Source organism: Cystoisospora suis, assembly GCF_002600585.1.
Source record: "Cystoisospora suis strain Wien I chromosome Unknown contig_1624, whole genome shotgun sequence".
NCBI lineage: Eukaryota > Apicomplexa > Conoidasida > Eucoccidiorida > Sarcocystidae > Cystoisospora > Cystoisospora suis.
The window spans coordinates 24,542-43,250 of NW_027154424.1; the positions used below are offsets into that span (position 1 = coordinate 24,542).

An 18,709-nucleotide genomic window follows, 5' to 3' on the forward strand; every position below is an offset into this window, starting at 1 on the left:
GCGTTTCCCTTCTTCAGTTTCTATGTACTCAGCAATCTTCGGGGTGCTGCAGGTGTAAATCTTTGTCTCTCGTGATCTCTGGTTGACTCGTGTGTTCCGTTGGCCTCTCTCCTTTTGAGACCGGACTCCTGTTTTCCTCGCGGAACAGCGAAGGCGGGGTAAGTGGAGTTGTAGACGGCCCTCTCATGGGCTGGACTCGTCTACAAAAGTGCGTCCCAGACATATGCTTCCAGGACGGGGAATCATAGTTGACGCAAAACGATGTTCTAGCGCCGACTTACCCAAAAACGGAGAAGGCAAGTATCACTTCGGAAACGCAACCAAGCCCCGGACAGACGATGCGGTTCTCGCTGCATGATCGTTCCGGACTGCTCGACACATCGAAGAAAACGACGTCGTGTGCGCTTCTTCTCAAGCAGCTTCTGTTATCAGAGGTGAAAATGTTCTAGGAGTCGAACTGACCAGAGAAAGGCGCATGGCGAACTCGCGTGCAAGGAAGTGGCATAAGAACTCTCCTCGATCGTTCGACTACAGGAGACGCACCTTAAACGAAGGCATACGGCTAGAAGTGCTGCAGGCGTGACGTGCTGCGGCATTCCGCTGCACAACCCGCAGGAATACGAAGAACCTAGGGGTGCCGAGACCCGCTCACAGACCCTAGCTCAAACGTCCGCTTTTCCTCTTTTGACATCGTGCGACCCCCGGTACTGAGTTGCCTCAACAGGAGGACTCGCCCAAACAAAGACCCGCTCACGGGCAAACTAGAACAGGTGAACAACTGTCCTTTCCCATCAGTCATTGACGCTTGAAGAGTTCAAGAGTTACCGGGGCGCAGGCCGGTCCATCACTACGCAGTCCTAGCCCAAGTAGTTGTCCAGACTCACGAACAAAGGAGTCAGACACTCCCTTCTCGCATGCTGCTCAGCAGGGCGGCCCCTTCAACAGCGATGGCAAACTCCGACACAATGGCTTCCACGTCGGCTGGCGGTAAGGTTCTCGCCCGCCCCGCAGAGGGCGTACTCAATGTTCTGGCAGTCTCGGTTACTTGCTGACACACTTGCTTTGTCAACGCGGAGACTGATCGAGGCCCGAAATCTTCCATATGCCTCTCCAGGCTACCAGAACCAGGCGGCAAGTCATTACTCCTGTTGGAAACTAGGGCTGCTGACCGTTTGCGTGCTCTTCGCGATTTGGCAGCGGAAATGAGTGCCTCGCCAACAAGAGCGCCAAGAGCATGAACCGTCATCAGCCCGTAAACTCGCGAGTCAGGCACGACAGGAGTAAATATTCCAGAAGGGTATCTTGCCATCTGGGTTGCGAGCAAGCAACGGTAGCTTCTGAGAATCTTGTCATCCTCGTCACAAAGGAATATGCCAGGCTGCATGAGCTTCCGGCTGTCCTCACTTAGCGCCCAGAGGACCTCTCCATAAGGTGTTATAGCACCCCAGCGCGCTGCCCCTGTTGCAGCGACACCGCGAGCGTAGTCCGACCGCTGACGGCAGTCGCTGTCTCTTGTGCCTGTGACACCGGGAGATTGGCCGTGATCTGGCTGACAAAGCTCACTGGGAGCCGCCTCTGGCTGGACCACTGATGCTGTACCTTCTGAGGCTGATCCGAATGACGGAAATCGCCTACCTTCCCTGCTCATTGCGCCGCATGTGAACTGGGTCCCTTCTCGCGAACACTGTGTATCACAGGGGCTTCCTCCGCTGACGTCGAAACCGGTCCACTCGACTATGTCTTGACCGAAGCAAAACGTCCTGTCAGCAATCGCCAAGAAGGCGGTGTCCGTAAGAATCATTTCCCTGCATTCGATTGGGAAGGCGGGGCTAGCCAAAAGCCAAAGAAGAAGAAGAAGGGCCGGGTCTGCAGCGTCGGCTCTTGACTGGGCAATAAACAAGAGACGTGCGGTCTTCGAGAGCAGGACGTCCTGCGCTTTCGCACAGCATAGTGGAAACCAAGGGTGCGTGTCTGACAAACGTGCGAGAAACGCATGCACAGGACAGTCGCTTGCCATCTGCTGCCGATGTTGCAGCAAACCTCGTGACTCTGTATTGTTGTCCCATGCGCCCCAATGAGAATTTTGATTCACAGAATCGGCACAGCGACAAAGGCGCGAAGTCCAAACATCCTGGGACGCTGAGGGATTCTCAACTTCCCTGTAGGAGCCTGTCCCCTTTCCACTTTTATGCTGTGCACAAGCCTCATCCACGCTCGTCCAGATGTTTACAAACGCATCAGAGAAGGAAGTAGACCGTCGGCGCTCATCTGCACTCATTTCTTTAGCTCCACCACACAGAGAACGTCCTAACGGCTGAAGCAGCCACACGTCCAGCATCCACCAGAAGGTCTTAAGTGCTTCTGGCTGCGCGTAGACATCAGAAACCGAGGAGCGCAGCGATTCCCCCGTATCACCTGTCCCTGCTGAGGAAAAGCCCGGGGAATCCGGGTAAAAGGAGACCTGTGTTGTTTTCGCCTCTGACTCCGAGTAAAAGAGCATCAACACTGCCAAGACGGTCGCCGGAGGCACGTAGTTGCACAGGTCGACAGCAACAAGGGGCATGCGTCTGACAAAATGAGATAGTCTTGAGGTTGTATTATGAGGGTACTCGTCCAACATCCCGTCGTCTGTCCGCTTGACTGTACTTCTAGACTCACTCGAGGCATCTTGCCCTCGTCGTGATGCTGCTTCTTCTCCACAAGCGGCACACAGCAGGGAATCAAGCAGACTCCCTCCCACCAGAACATCTACGGGCGACACAAAGAGCGTCTGACACGGCATGCAGGGGGGACGCGACAAAGGAACGCCAGACTCGCTGTCTTGCTTTTCCTCTTGCTTCCTTGGTCCGCCGTTTGTTCCAGGGCGCTCTGCACTGTTTGCATCCCCCTCGACATCTGCAGATCCGACATCCGGTTCTTCACCCCATACCTGGGAACGGCAGCATGAACTCAAAGATCTCAAAACACAAAGTGGGGGGGGCCATAGCTTCTCCGGTATCCTGCCTGGCGGTTTGGCCTGCTCCAACTCTCGCCCCACATGCAGAAGACATAACCAAGTCTGCCTAGTTATGGTGCCGGCGGTACCGCCTTCAATGGTTCCTGCACTGCAACAGTGCCGTTCACGTACCGGCGGCCTTCCAGGCGAACAGCACATGGCGACCCACCGCGCCGCGGCCCCCAGCCACCCGTCGTGCAAGTTTACGTGCTGGGCGCTTCGATCTGACGGCAGAGGAGTCTCTGACTCTGGTAGAGTTTCGCGTGCCGCGTACAGGGAAACAACGCATTTGAAAAGGGTCCAAGATGTTGATGCTGCACTGCAGGCGGAAATAATACATTGCTGCTCATCCTCAAATGTCCATCGACCAAGGTAGCGGCTCTTTCGCCGTCCTGCTGTCATCCCAGCCACCCCACTGATCTCCCTGCCTTCCGCTTCGTCGTCTTCTCTTTCCCCCGGAGTACACGCACGACGCAATCCCAGCAACGCGAGCATCAGCAAGGACAATTGATCGCAGAGTAACAGTGGTCCGGACGTGACGCTCGGTTCGTGCTGGCGCACAGGTGGCCCCGCGGGTCGTGGCATACTGCCGTGATGTGTCGTCGGGCACTTCGCGTCTGCTTCTTTCTTGCCGGAGCCAAGAGCTACCCCATTCCCATTGTCAGAATATTGCCGTTCCTCCGGCGTGTGCTGACATGCCTCCAGTCCCGCTTCCGGGCACGAGGTAACACATCCCCCCCTAACTATCGGCCTGGTAGGAGTCGCCGATGTAAGCACTGTCGTGCCTTGATTTTCAAGCGAGCTCGAGGTATCTTGATGCAAGACGGGCGCGTCGACGCCTGGCCATCGGAGCTGCTGAAAAAGGTGGATTAGAAAAACCCTGAGAGCCCGACATAAACGCGTAACTACCTTTCCCACGCTAACTCTTGCTGCATCGAGAACTCGTGTAAGATCCTGGACAGATCCACAGTCTGAATGGGGGGGGGTGCCGCAGCTGAAACTGAGACTGGTGCTGCCGTGTTGTGTTCGAGCAAGCAAGTAGAGAGTGGAAGTAATGAACTCCGAGAGCGTTGTCAAGAATACTGCTTGAGTCAAAAACAATTCCACATCCAGCGGACCCGGGAACTCACAACTTTTCCCCTCTTCCCCACCGGAAAAAGCAGGACTTGAGGCGGAAGCGCAGACGCAGCCAGAGGAAGGGCTAGCATTGGTCGTCAGTGTCTGTTGTACACGGTCTTGGCAGGAGGGTAGAGGACCATCAGAAGGCTGGGAGTCCAAGGCCTCTCCTTTCTGTCCCCACCTTGGAGAAAAGAAGCGCTCGCTCGTTGCTGGAATGATGCCCCTCCAGCAACTCTTCACATACGCTCTTTTTCCTTTCCTGGCACGCACTCCTCCTGCTCTCATAGAGGAGATGGCCGAATCTACAGACTGGGTGCAGCATCGCCGCAGTGACGACCACCCGGTTTCCGTAATATAGCGGGCGACGGAACGAGCAAGCCGTTCGCCGTTTTCGCCTGTACACTTCTCCAGGAATGACGCCAGCAGCTTAGTAGAGAAACTTGACAGTATACCAGCATCACACTGCCCGACGTCTTCACACTCCATGTGGTTCTCCCGGCGTACAGCGTTAGTGTCGCTCTCAACACGATTCGGCAAGCACGCGTCCGCATCAGACCCCAGAAGGACGCTTAAAACAGGATAAATGGATCGTTGCCACCTCGAATAAAGCAGCTCTGCATCTCGGTCAACTCGCCGCTGCTCCTGGCTCGCGCGGTACTCGCTTCCTCGCATGTCCTTCTCATGCCGCTTCGTCTCCGCCACCCAAGCAGATGGACCAGGTGTGTCCCCGTCACTTGCCAAACGTTCACTAGCCGGAGACAATGATGAGGCACACACGCGAAGTATAGTATTGGAAGTGCACGAGAAGTGGAATCGCAGAGCCGCCTCGCCAACTCGGAGAGCAGCAACAGACGACAGACTCGTCATTTGTGGAGGATAATGTTGGCATAAAGCCTTCAGAACGGCTGAGGCTGGTCCTAGAAGGGAAGCGCCCTACATGTACGTACACAGCCGCACCACACAACAGAAGGATTCCGGTCCTTCCAACATCACCCGCAAGGGAGACAGCTGCAAGGGGGTAAAGAAACAAAGACGAAAACTCGATGTCCTGTTCCTGTACACAAGTTATACAGCGAGCTGCATAGAAAGAGACAGCACTAGTCTATGGAGAGCTGAGGTGCACCTGCTCAGAGAGGCGCACTACCCTTTTTGAGCATCCTACAAGCACCCAGATTCAAAGCTAGGCTAAGCTAAGGAGCGGTATATCAAGCTCAACTCTAAACCCCAAACCGGCTCTATTACCTTACATTGCTGTACATAGCCTCTGTTTGGCTGGTATTGACAGTACAATAGTGTGTGCAGTCGACACCTAAAGCACATCAAATGCAAACCCCTAGAACGAAAGTGATTACTCGACAGTTAGTGGTCGTTAGTGGCTTAGCGGTCCACGAGCACCGGGCCGCCGCTCCGTACGGAAGTGGTACTCCTAGAAGGCTTTGAAGAAGACTTACAGGAAGAAGAATATGACGAATAGTACACTCACCTCAAAACCACTTGCCGTAGCGACTTTGTTTCCCTCCACAAGCACGTATGTTTTCATTCTCTCCATCCCCAACGTAGCCCACAGGAATATCTCCCTGGCGAGACCTCCATAGAAAGTCCAAAGGGCTTCAGTTTGAAGCAGCAGATCTGACCTTACCCGCTCACCCGACCGGCTAATGTGACAGCAGCTGTGTCCTTCGTGAAGTTTCTGCTCTTCCAGCGCGACCGTTGCGAATGAACTTATGGCGAGGACCTGCCGCGCTGTCTCCCCTCCACCCTCCGCCGCGCCGCCCTGACTGCTACGCTGAATTTCAGGCAGTGCCCCAGAAGGTGCTGCGACGGGCGGGGTGTCATGTATCAACATGGAGTCCGCGAGTAAGGAGCCTGTTGCGTCAGCATCGTGTTCGACTGCAGGGCCTCCGACGGGATGAAATTCAAGAGAGTCGTTCAAGGCAAGGTCGGCAAGCAGTGCCTCTCCATACAACTGGTGAAGTCTGTGAACGAAAGAGTGTACATACAGGGCGAGCGAAGGGAAGAAGTCCAGGAATTCATCGTCAAGCCAGTCTCTGGAAATAAGTGTCCGCTTCAAACGCACAGCCTCCACGGCAGCGAGAAGCTGCAGGACATCCTTGAGAAAAGAAGACGACGAAGCAGTGGTGACTGCTACCTCCGGCGAGCCCGCGGAGCTGCGAGTATTTTCTTTTTCACCATTTCCTTTGTCCAGGTGTTGTTTTGTCTCAGACTCCCTCTCTAGAACACACTGCGGCGTAGCTGACAAAACTCTGTCACGTTCTATCGCTTCCTGTCCTTTTCTGCTGCCTTGCACGACGGGGGCATCCTCTTCTCCACTCTGTGAAGATACCGTATCTCCGCCATCAATCAAAACGGATAACCCTTCCATCAGACTCTGGTTGGTAAAAGCACAGCAGGAAGAGAAGCCACCGAACCAGCAATCGTCGCTCCCCGGTTCCTCGTCTCTCGCCTCTGTGCCGACAATCCACCTGGACAGTACTCGAAGAAAAAGTAGGAGATCGCACACCAGCTGTCGCTCTTCCCGCGTCAACTGTCTGCCACATGCAACGGCAAAAGCCGCAACCTCTGCACGCTTTGAAGACATCACATGCTGGAACATGTCTCGGGCTGAGACACTGGGTGAACCGGTGTCGTTTCTTTCAGCCGGTTTGATATTCCGCTGCCTTTCTTTCCTCTGTACACGCCGACCGCGAGCAGCGGAACCTACCACCAAACTCTCGGCTAATATCTTTATCCGCTGTCGGAGTGGCTCGTGACAGACAATCTGAGCAGCGACCGTAGAACCTGCTACGCAGGAACCTACAAGCAATGCAAGGCAGTCTCGCTCAATAGCCAAGTCCCCTTCGTAAAGGGTGAGAAGAAAAGCCAATCGATCAGGTAGACCACTCCAGGTGAACAACGAGGAGACAGGATGACGGTAATAGACCTCACCCATGGAGGCCCCGTCAGCATCAACACTTTCGTCGTCTTCCTGTGAACCTGCTGAGACATCGAAGCCCACCGTTGCGTTATTCTTCTTAGCTGGTTCGCCTCCCGTGCACTTTACACGAAGAAGAAACGCCTGCCAGAACGAAAAAGCGGATCCGCATCCTTCACGCTCTTCTGTGCCACCCCCAGGGCCTGCCCACGATGATAGAGGGAGAGGTTCTGGCAAGCTTTCCTCGACAAAGTCAAGGCCTCCCAGAGGATACAAGAACACGCGTTCCCGTTCATGCACGGAGTAACAGACTTCTTCGTCTGGACGTTCCGCCGCGTCACTTGCCTCCGACATGCGGCAGCTTCTCTCTCGTGCTCCAACGGCCAAGTTAAGCACCTCGTTGTGCTTGTCGATCACAGGATTGTTCTCTTGAACCGTTTTCGTTTCCTCACTAGGTGGTTCCTGCTGCAAACGCGACGAGGCCGGTAACAGAATCTCCTGAGAGGCGCCCTGAGACACACCAGAGAGTGACTGCTGCAGATCAGTCCCGCCGGCTGAAGTTACCGGTGACACACGCCCGCATGAGCCCTGAGCCCGCTGCTGTAACTCCCTGTCGTGGCTACTTGCCGCGGGGGGACAACTAGCCCCCTCTCGCTGTCCCTTAGGAAAATGATCGCCCTCGGGAGTACCACCGTTACGCGTCTGGACGAGGCTGCCAGTATTCGTCCTTCTCTGGTTCCCCACAAATAACGGACAAGTCGATGCTGCGCCCCAGCACACCTTCCTCCAGAATCGCCTTCCATGTGTACGTGCGTCCTCTGTATCATTCTGTTCAAAGCAGTCCCCCGAACTCAAGCAGCACGTCCGATCAGCAGGCCCCAGTAGCGCCGCAAGGGCACCCAGAGCCTCCCGCTGGATGACGGGACTCTGCACTTGCAGCAGGGCTCCAAGACGCCAGAACAGAAAAAGATCTCGCAGAACGTAGCGCGTCCACCTTTCCAGCCCAACGCCAAACCCCCCGCGGAAAGGCGGCGGGTTTGGCGTTGGGCTGGAGACGTTCCTCAGCGCCTCCTCTTTCAAGAGAACGCCTTGTCTGCTACAGGAATCTCCACCTTGGAATGAGATGATGGTTCTCGCGTTCTTGAGGACCTCGCCAAGGGTCCGCACCGCCAAGGCTGCCTGAGGCCTACTTGCGCTCTGTGACAAATGCAGGAGCTCACCAAGAGTGTAGCCGGGCAACGCCGCCGCTTCTCCGTGATGGTGCAGTCCTCGATGGAACTCAAGAGGATCATTCACGCCAGTGCAATCGCCGGAGAGGGACGCAGGACTACCCGGAAATGCTTCGTTTTCCGGCGGCACGATGGGGCTCTTTCTGACTTGACTTGTCGCACGCGGGGAATCGGAACGGACATTGGCATCTGGCAAAGACGGGAGCGGAACGGAAGAACCCAATGGGGAGGAGCTCGGAGAGGTGCCTTTCTGTCCAGCATTCCCCGGGTGTATCGTCACTTGGTTTCTCACCCAGTAGGGAAAGTGAAAAATATTGCTCCGTAGCTTGCCACTAAAATCGAACCTCAAGCGTTCTATCCACACCTTCATCAATCCCTCTCCCTCTCCTTTCCCTTCTTCACCTCTCTTTCTCGCTCCCGCAGCATCGCCTTCAAAATCTTCAGCACCGAGTGGATTCGCCCACTGCAGCTTGGCAACTTCCTGCATATCAAATTTAACTTGGCCGCCTACAAAAGGAAGCCTCCCATCACTGCCCTTCCCCCCTGACTGTCGTGCATCCATTGAAGGGACGTTGGCGTCCACCCTAACCGCGCTTTCTCTCCTAGCTTCCCCGTTCCCATCCAACTGCACCCGAGGAGAGGGACGACACGCGACTCCCCATTCAATAATGCACTGAACTGGCCCACCAGCCTTTTCGCCTGTCTTCACCGCATCTTCCTGAGCAACCCTCCGCACCTGAGAGTCTCTATCATTCTTCTGGCCGCATGAAGCAGACTTCTCTATCACCGATGAATGGCTATCGCTGAAACCTCTGTCTGACTTGACAGCCTCACGAGACGTCTGTGTTGCCGATTTTACCGTAGAAGAGTAGAGATTGTCCTCCTCCTCACCCTCTTCACTAGTTCTGGGCCCCGTTGTGCAGGCACCAGACTCCGTGGTTCTTGGCACTTCTCCGCCATCATTCCCTGCCTTTTTGATACGCCGCAGTGCCCGTCTTTGTAGGGCAGCAAACCGCTGCGGACCGAACCGCGCGAGAATCTCTTCTTGCGCAGCACGGATTTCGTGTGGCTGCATGCGAGCTACGAACTCGAGGTTCTCCCGTTCAATCTCGACATCCAAACTGTCGCGCGCCCTCCCACCGTCGCTCGGGTAGTGGGGCCATCTACCACTGTGAAGACGTTCTTGACAAGTGTCCCCCGGCGATATCTGCGTGGCCGCATATCTGCATCCAGTCTGCTTGACAGCAGATGCACAGCATTCCCCTTGTACTGAAGACTCTTGGTAGTTGTCAGCTTCTCTGTGGTGACTCTCCTTTTTACGGCAAACATCTGGATCCCCGCGCCGCCCAACCAAGACTGATCGGTGAACGGCTTTAGGAAATCCGAACGGAGCTTCAATGGCTGCGTGCGAGGGCACACAGCCAGTCCCTCCCTTCCCATAACTAGAAGTGACTCCTTGGACCTCACCTTTGAGTCCAGAGCCGTCAGGCGTGTTCTGCTTGGACAGAGCTTCAGGCTCGTGACGCTGGATCGTGTGTCTTCTCTCACGAGACGGCCTCTCTACCACGCTTCCCAGTACGAAGCTTGGAACCAGACAGCCGTCCACTTCATTCTCTGTATTGGTAAGTTCTCGGATCTCGGCATCTGCCAGTCGTTCTGTTGCTCGGTCAGAGGAGAACCAAGACGAAGATCTTCTGAGGGTGTCTTCCTCGACCTCTCCTGTATCGCTCGCTATCGTCCGGCATCGTTCCTGAAACGCCTCCTTTCCCGCTGAATGTTCGAGTACAACAGGTTCCTCGATACGCTGTTGTGCGTTGCCTTCCTCCCTGACCTTCTCTGTGTTCTCTTCGACACTGTCCGATCCATTCGTTTGTCCATCTGCTTGACGGATGGGCTCGTCGTATGCACCAGAAGTTGCGAGAAGGACACGTGCGCTGTTCGTTGTCGAAATGAAGGGAGGGCGATGTTCCGGGGGCTGTGCCAAACCACTCTCAGACACCCTCTCTCCGTCAGACCGAAGAGGATCACACGAACCAGTTGAATGTGAGGAAGGCGGGTGGCCCTTCGTAGAAGGTGAGCTGTCAACCCCTCTTTCAGTTAATCGGGTGGGATCCGATAAACATGGAGACGAGTCAGCTGAAGTTGATGGAACTCTTTGTCCAGTTTCGAACTTACGTGCTTCACCTGTATAATGGCAAGACGAAGATTCCCTTGTACCGTACGGCTGGCTTCCCTCGTCTCCTCCTGAGAAGAAATCGGCAGAACCAAGCGGAGAAGCGCATTGGCTCAAGCAAATCACCTTCTTCGGCTGACGGAGAAGAGCGTTCTCGTGTCGTGGTTTAGTATCACACCGTGTCTCCTTCACCCCGGACCTGTCTCCCTTCCCGTTTTCTGAATGGCCACAAAGGCCGCCTCTTTCTGATGAATCAAACTCCGCACCCGCACCTTCCGGTGACTCCCTCGGTGACTTCATTGCGATGCACTGAAACGTCAATGTACGCAACGCGAAACCACGGCGACACAAGCCATCAATGGAGGTGTGAGACTTGGCCTGTCCTGCGTCAGGACAGCACAGTATGCAGGACCCGAGTGGATCTACAGAAAAAAAAATCCGACTGTCAATCAACAAGACAACACGGACCTCTTCCTCATGTTGCGGGGGTGAAGCAACGTGAGGAAGACGGTCGGGATCGAACTGGACGCAGTCCTAGAAACAGAAAAGAAGAGATCCTGCTGCGGAGGCGTCTGTTTTGCACGAAAGAGATCCTTGCCTATGGGGAACGATGTGCGCAGTGCGTACGTTTGTGGGACTGGTGTATGCGTGAGCGTGAATGACAAACGAGAGGAAATTCCGGCAACGCCGAACACGCGGGCCCGCTGAGTCTGGGGAGCCCCCAGGCTATCAGGACAGACGTACGACCATCATGCAGGGGTTTCTTTGGAAAAGAAACCTAGTCAAACGACTGCCCATCCGCACCGGACACCTTCACACTGGTACGTTAGTGACACGTAAGCGGCAGCACCCGAGAAACGATAGACAGAGAGTATTGAAGGGAACTTCGAAAGAGGAGATGAACTTCAAGAAAGCAGTACTAAAAAGGAGCAAACTCTCTTGACGGAGTGTCCCGTGTAAACGGGACTCCCCCTGCGAAACCGCTCTTTCTGCTCTGTTTGCCATACAGGGCTATTATCAAATCAGTTGACAGGCGGCCGGACACTAGCCAGATAGTCTGTGCCTGTGCGTACTGGGACAAGAGAAATACTTCGCCGAGATGAGTCTGTTTCAATGCAAAAAGAAGTGTAGGCTCGACTTGAAGAGCAAACAAGAGCGTTCTTCTTAATTGCATGCAAGGACTACACAGCCCCGCGGCGGCTGGCAGTGCTTTCCGGCCCGAGCAGAACTGGGCCCGATTTGCCGTTGCCCGGGGCTTCCCTTTTACGGCGACGCAGAGAAACTGTTACGTTCTTAAGTCTCGGCAGTCTCGCAGTAGCTCCTCTTTTACTCATCACAATGGTCCTTACCACAAGCCCTCCGGGCTGAACTCGACGCTGCGCCGCGTCTTTAAGTCTTCATCGAGTTCGGAACTTGAGCCTCGACGCATCGACGGGGATACCGTCGTAAAGTTTGCAGATTAGAATTCCACAAGGCCAAGGGTCTATTAGCTTGGTCAGACTACTGTTCCCTGTCTGGAGGGAATTTCAGCGCCGCAGGAACCTCGCTTCAGGAGGGACGGGCATCGGGAGGACTCGCCGCCCACCGACCATGTTTTCGTGAGAGCTCGCGAAGCAGCTACCTGGGACTTTTGGCTGGGAATCGTCTCGTCCCAGGGCAGTTCATAGTCCGTGTAAGATCTCCTGGTACAGAGATGCTGCCGACACATTCGTTCTTAACAGCTGGGTCAACTCAGGGGGGGGTCGCTAGTGTACCTCTGGCGTACCCTTGTTAGTGATCGTACCTTCACCCAGACAATGACGTACTGTAGGTGTATGGGCGGAACAAAGGAAATTACTTTCTGCTCACTCTGTTACTTTAGAGGAAAGAGTCTGCCTTGGATTTTGCTAGAATCAGAGCACAGAAGTAAGCTACAAATGGAAGCTAGGGGTTTATGTTCTTGTTTACTAGCGCCCTCTCGTGCCCCAACACACGGCTCAGCTCCTGTCCCAGCTGGTAACGGCCGGCAGCGGGGTTAGCCGTGCTGACCCACTGTCGAGCCTGGAGAGGCAGGTTTGTCTTCTTTTTAGGGGTGTCTGCTGCTGTGCGTCCCTTGTAACAGATCCTAACTCTTTTTCAGTTGTCAGCTTTTTTTCTGTCTCTCCATACCTCCTCTTGTCTCGTCCCTCATTCTGGGAAATACTGGCGGGCGCACGATGACCCTGATGGATTTTTACATCTCGGTGCTTGTCCCAGCCGCGCGAAAAGACGAGCCAAGAAGGTCACATTCTTCGTCTCAAGCTCTCCGTCGTCAGCCCTGTAGGCGGACGGTTGATAAGGGGGGCTGCTTCTGATTTTCACTTCTGTTTGAATTTGCTTTGTGCACTTCAGATGCATCGCGTTTCCCTTCGTGTAGTCGGCGACCGCTTAACAGTTGGGTGTCTAACAGCACTGCTAAGTCTTTTTTATGCAGTCGTCTGCGTAGCTTTTTCTTCTCTCTTCACAACCGCCGAATCTAATTTCTTCTGCAGACTGTGCTTCCGGGGGAGCCTTTGCCTTGTCCCTCGCGGCTGATTTCAGCAGGGCTTGCTGTACGGAAGGTTCCAGACGTGTTGGCAAGATCCAGGTGTGTGTACAGCTGACTAGACAAGCGCAGTGCTCCAGCTAAATCAGAAGGGCGTTTCTTTCTTGGTGTCTCCAGTCGCCCGCAGGTCTGCGGGCGACAGCTGCTGTTTGGGCTGTTCTGACTGACGCTGCATCTTCCATTGCACCCGTACAAAAATGGCGTCTCCATCGCTTCTTTTTTCATCCGTCGTTCTTCCCGCTGCAATCGTTCACTGTCTTCTGGCATGCGGAGACTTTACCGCTGCAGTGCCGGCCTCCGACACAGCTCCACAGAAGCCGGTAGGAACCTGGTGGGAAGAACAGCTGAAAACACCTCACCTGTCCCCATCTACCTTCTCTGTCTTCGCTGCATGGCCTAGTCCGCTTCCATCGCCTCCCGGCTCTTCCGCCATGGGTTCGTCGGGATATTCCTTCTTTCCTTTCTCTTCAGCGCCAAGCACAACGACCCCCGCTCCATCAGATGGGAACCGGTCGCCATTCTCCTTCTTTTCTTCTTTTTCACCTTTCACTTCAGGAAAGAACGCCCCTGACGCTAAAGATGGAGTCACACAATCTTCTGTCGGACAACCGCACCCCTCGCCAGACGCGGACCCTTCGTCTGTAGACACTCCCTCTCTCTTTCATCCCTTCGCCGTCCCCGGCAGTTCTCCAACATCATCTTCGACATCTTCGCCCAGTGCTCCCGAGCCGGAGTCTTCCTTGCTCCCTTCATTCAGAGGCGCGCCGGGGCACAGCGCCGCTCCTGTAGAACGACAGGAGGCTTCCCCGTCATTCTGGAGCAGAGGGGGCGGCGAGAATGGCGGTACAGTACCATCACACAATGGTCGTGAGACTCCTGCTCAGCCGTCGCCCTCTTTCTTCGGAAAAACAGCTTCAGGGACCTCTGATTCTTCGGACCAGCATGACGGGCAGCACTCTAGTAGTTCCCCCAGTTTCTGGCCTGTCGGGTCTCCAAGTTCTCTCGAGTCGTCAGAGGATCAAAAGCCAGTGTCTCCGTTTTGGGGTGTAACCAATCCTAAGCATTCTCCGTTTGGGTCAGAAGAGGGAGTTGTCAAACGCAAAAAGTTCCAACTGGGAGATGAAGTCTACGTTGGCCGTACTTCTCCGGAGACATTACTGGACCGATACGGATGGATTCTTGGCATTCTCGCATGTCTGATGGGGTCTTTCTGTGGTTCTTTAGGGGATAATATGGTCAGACGGTCCTTTGTTGTTCTACGAGATGATGTCGATCTCTTCCAGATGTGGCGTAGTCCTTTGTGGGCTATTGGAATGTTCTTAACTGTAGTCGTCAATACAGTATGCACCTTATTCGCTCTGCTCTTCGCACCGGCAACGATCGTGACGGCTTTTGCTGGGGTCCATATTTTCTGGAACACAGTCCTTGCAAAGACATTGAATCGTGAGAAAGCTGTTCTTCACGATTACATTGGGATAGCAGCTGTCGTGGTCGGCATTGTTTTGATCGTCATCTTCTCCGGCAAAGATAAAGCTGTGGCTTCTGTTGAGTCCTTTACCTTCAATCTCATCCAACCTGGGCCGACACTGTATTGTCTGCTTCTTCTTTTTGTAGTTTGCTTTGGTTCCGTTGTAGCCCTCTGTCCCTCGGCGGTAGGACTGACTCCTTATAGAGCGGGGGAAGATAGCGGGGGCACGTTTTCCAGCAGCCATTCAGGGGAACGTGGAGGCTGTTTCGATGTGAGTCTGAGTCACGTCGTTGAGAGATTTGCTATCGCGGCCACTTCGGGCGCTTGTGGAGGGCTCTCGAATGTTTTTGCTAAGGCGGTTCTACTCCTAGCCCATGCTGCGGCATCGCCAGTCCGAGACAAAGAAAGCATAATGCGGGAAAACGGGAGTTCCTGGGGCTACGGCTGGACAGCAGGATCTTTGGTCATGATCACAGCCATCGTTTCTGTCATGCAGCTGGTTTTCTTGAATGCCTCTCTCCAGCGATTCGAGGTAAGCGAAAAGCACGTTCACCATGTACCGAGGCAAGCAAGAGTCAACGGGCTTTGCGCTCGCTTCTCCAATTTTGCCTAAGGCATAGACAGGGACTGGATGTGGTTCTCTTAGCACTCACTTCTCTTCTCTTCACCAGTAGGGATTCTCTCGGGTTTTGCACAGGCTTCCCTACTGCCCGGCTGCCTCAGCAGTAGTCGCCCCGCGATATTTCAACTGTGCTCTGAAACGCCAGCGGTTGTGGAAAGCGGCAAGTGATTCAATTTGTACGTGAGACTGTAATTTTTCTGCACAAGAGAAGAGTCAGGAGGCATAGCCTCAACGCTCGTTGTGTCAGAGCCTTGCTAACCACTTCCCTTGAAGAGAACAGCTATTGTTGAAACGAGTGACACTCCTCGAAGCCGTACCACATGTGCAACTTATCAAACAGCTTATGTCTACATGGGCTCGAACCAACTATCGAGGGCTCAGAGCATCACCCTATCACCTAGGGATACGTGGTTGCCGCGGTGGCCAATGGTCTCTGCATCTAGTCTGTGTCTGGGTCCTTACACGAGCCAGGAGAGAAGCTAGGTGTGCCATTCATCCTCGCACAACCAACGATGGATATGAGACCCCATCGATGACGCACAAAGGCGTTCTCGACACCAGGATACAAGCATTCTGCCTTTTGCTTCTGCGCCTTGGTATAGGCTATGAATCAGTCAGGATCTCTCCTCCTCGTAAGCCACCTACCCTGTTGTTAGTTTTCTTTGTGTCCGTCTAGACGCACCACTTTCTCGCCGTCAAGTGCTGATACCATTACCGACTGGCAACTATACCTGCCGGTTCGGCGTAATACTACTCTTGTGTGGACTACTGACCTGTGTGGCGTCCAGGCAATCTACGTGGTCCCTATCATCAATTCCGTTCTCATCGCCACCGGGGCGCTAGGAGGTGTAATTCTTTTCCGAGAGGTCCCCCAAAATCCTCCTGTTTTTGCACTCGGTTTAGCACTGGTGGTTACCGGTGTTGTTGCTCTCTCTTACGGAAAGTATGAGGCAGAGAAACGCCAAGTTGAGGAAGATCTGAGTCGAGGAGAGGCTTTTGCTCGCACGGGTAACGCAGATCCACTCCTTCCTCGTGGTCGATCAGAAGGCTCTCTATTCGATGAGGGGGCCTCGGGAGGCCGTGGAGGGATGTCCAGAGGAGGCGGACAGCCAGCTGAGGGATGCTGGGACGCTCTTCTTCGTCCATTGACGGATGCCTCTGTCAACATACTTGTTCGAAACAACACAATGAATGCATCATATCCACCTACGTTGGTCAGAGCAGGCACCTCTGAGCGGAATGCTAGCTTGAAGGTCTTAAGAAAAGCAAGTATGGATAGCCGGTCTGGTGCTGCAGCGTGGACGCGTGGAGGAGAACTCAGGCGCATGGGTTCACCGGCCGCGCAGTCAGGATCGGGCAGCGCACATGGCAGCAACAGAGGATCTGATGGCGGTTGAGCAGGATCAAAGGAGGGGGCGGTTGTGCCCTTCAACAACCTCATTAGTGTAAAACCTTGCCAGAACTAGGAAGGATCAGAGGACGAAAAATTCGGTATTGTTTTTTTCAGGCAGCGAATCGTCGCTGCAGGTATATCCAAGGCTTCCAAGGAATGCCTGAATATAGCCTCCAACATGCGTTTCAATGGCCAGTACAAGTAAGTAGCCAAGTGCGTCCCGCGTACACATATCATCGTATGGAGTTGATTAGCGGACAGTCAATAAGTGCGTTTCTTCCTAGTGCGGTCCCTACCTGGAAGCTTGCCCGGAGGACACAGCTTCAATTTGAGAACGCCAGCCACCGCTGTTTGTTTTGCCTAGCTGGGATCCCTTCTGTCGCCGGTCCAAGTCTACCTCCAGGTAGAACCGGGGTGTGTTGTGAAGACCGTACCGCCGTGAACCAGCTCGGAAGACAGAGAAGGAAAGCATATCCTTTATTCTTGCTTAGAAGCCAGCTGCCGTGTAGTGGACAAGAGAACTCAGGATTGTGAACGTGGAGTCGATCATGTGCTGTCATGTACGTTGTCGCATGGTGGTACCGTGGCCTCACCCATTCTCTCGTAATCTTTAAAAACTTTCAACAGCTGCAGGACTTCAGACGGTAGTGAGTAGTTGCTCCGTCGAGCTTAGAGGGAAGCTCAAGAGGGTTGAATAGCGTTCAGATTTGAAATGCTTCGCACACTACAGCGCTGTCACTCGACGGTTTATGACACCTGGAGACTAGCCATTCACGATGCCACACCGAAATCCCGATTAGAAAGAATGCATAGCTTCCCAACATGACTGCACTGCTCAGGTCTTTCTTTCGTGTGTTAAGAGGTCGCTCGTGTACCTCTGTCTTCGCCTGTGTGAGGGGTCAACCAGTCCAAAAGGACCCGGGGACACCACCGAGCGGTTGAAAGACAGAAGCCTTCGCGGGCTTCGGTTTTGCCTCTGCTTCTCTGTCAACTTGAGAAAGGGCCCGAGCGGGGCTACCGGTGTCACCCACTTGGGTCTCCTTAGCTTCTGCATGTGATGTCCTTGGTGATGCCACTAGTGGTGAGAGCTTGAAACTCGTGCAGTAACCCTGATGCTCGTATGACAAACCTGCTTATGAAATGGGGGGGATATGGTTGAGTATCCTGTCGGCTCTCACCACGGATAAATCACAGGTAATCACGATTCGGGACGTGTGGCGCTGACGCCGGCAAACGTTCCTTGTGACGTGGTGGCAGTGCTGTCCACGTCTAGCTGGTGAGCCGCCGTAGATCTCGTAAGGTGCGTAATGTAAAATGGGACACAGGGCAGTATCCGGGGCTTGCCACAGGCTGAGACGGCTCTGTCGAGTCATCGCCAATGGTTTTGCCCGCAAGTCGGGCCACGAGAATTGGAATCCGTAGCACCCAGGGCAACAGTGTAATAAGGGACGCGCTTCGCAGTCCTGAAGAAATGAGGACCCACACTCGATTTTGATAATACTGTCCTCGAGCTGCTGTCCTGAAAGATGCCTCATAGTTTCACCGGTCCATATAATCTGGTTAAATGGCAACAATTTACATTTCTAGCTCTAAAAACTGAACCCTTTCACTGGTTGGCGTGAAGATACTCGTTGAAGCCACGGTTTTTGGCAGCAGACTACCGGGCGGAAAAACCCACTTCTCTCTTCTTTCGCCCCCCGAACTATGGGAGGCAGACCCCCTGAGATTCTCGGACACCCGAACTGAAGTGGCCTGGTTGAGCGAGCCGCTGCACGGATGCTTGTTGCAGTTAGGAGCGCTGTTGGGTTTGACTTTGATCTCGCGGGAGTCTGGTGGGACGTCCCGATGATTCTCGCTGGTGTTTCTTCCCAGGATGTGGGAGCATTGTGCTCTCTTGTACAGAACAGCGTAGAAGTCCGACTTCCACTCTGTTCCTCGGTGTGGTGGCAAACGAGTGCCTGTTTCCGCCGCCCAGCAGGAGCGAGGGAATTGTTGGTGCAAGGTTGCTGCGTAGCTCCAGTGACAGCCATTGGCACACGGTACATAAAACGTACTTGTTCAGCAGGAGAGACTACGCGTTCAATCGAGTCGTGTTTGAAATGGGGTCTACTCGGGCGGCGTAGTAACAGGCTTCCTCTGCAGCCTTACCTCAGTTGTTTCTAACGAGCGTGATCAAATGCTGGCGGCAGTCCTCCAGCTTCTTGAAAGACACTTC

General features: G+C 54.2%; 2 protein-coding genes across 2 annotated transcripts; one reads left to right on the top strand and one right to left on the bottom strand.

Annotated features, from left to right (window-relative positions):
- Positions 1–154: 154 nt before the first annotated feature.
- Positions 155–12,071, bottom strand: CSUI_003576 (rpap1 c-terminal protein). The gene is made up of 2 exons (XM_068063772.1): positions 5,598–12,071; positions 155–5,047 (listed from the first exon to the last, which is right to left on the bottom strand). The coding sequence occupies exons 1-2, from the start codon at positions 10,746–10,748 to the stop codon at positions 896–898; spliced, it is 9,303 nt and encodes a 3,100-aa protein (XP_067924249.1). The 5' UTR covers positions 10,749–12,071; the 3' UTR covers positions 155–895.
- Positions 11,836–17,488, top strand: CSUI_003577 (magnesium transporter nipa). Its single transcript, XM_068063773.1, has 2 exons — positions 11,836–15,011; positions 15,890–17,488. Exons 1-2 carry the CDS (start codon positions 13,209–13,211, stop codon positions 16,496–16,498), a joined length of 2,412 nt encoding a protein of 803 aa, XP_067924250.1. The 5' UTR covers positions 11,836–13,208; the 3' UTR covers positions 16,499–17,488.
- The last annotated feature ends 1,221 nt before the right edge of the window (positions 17,489–18,709 follow it).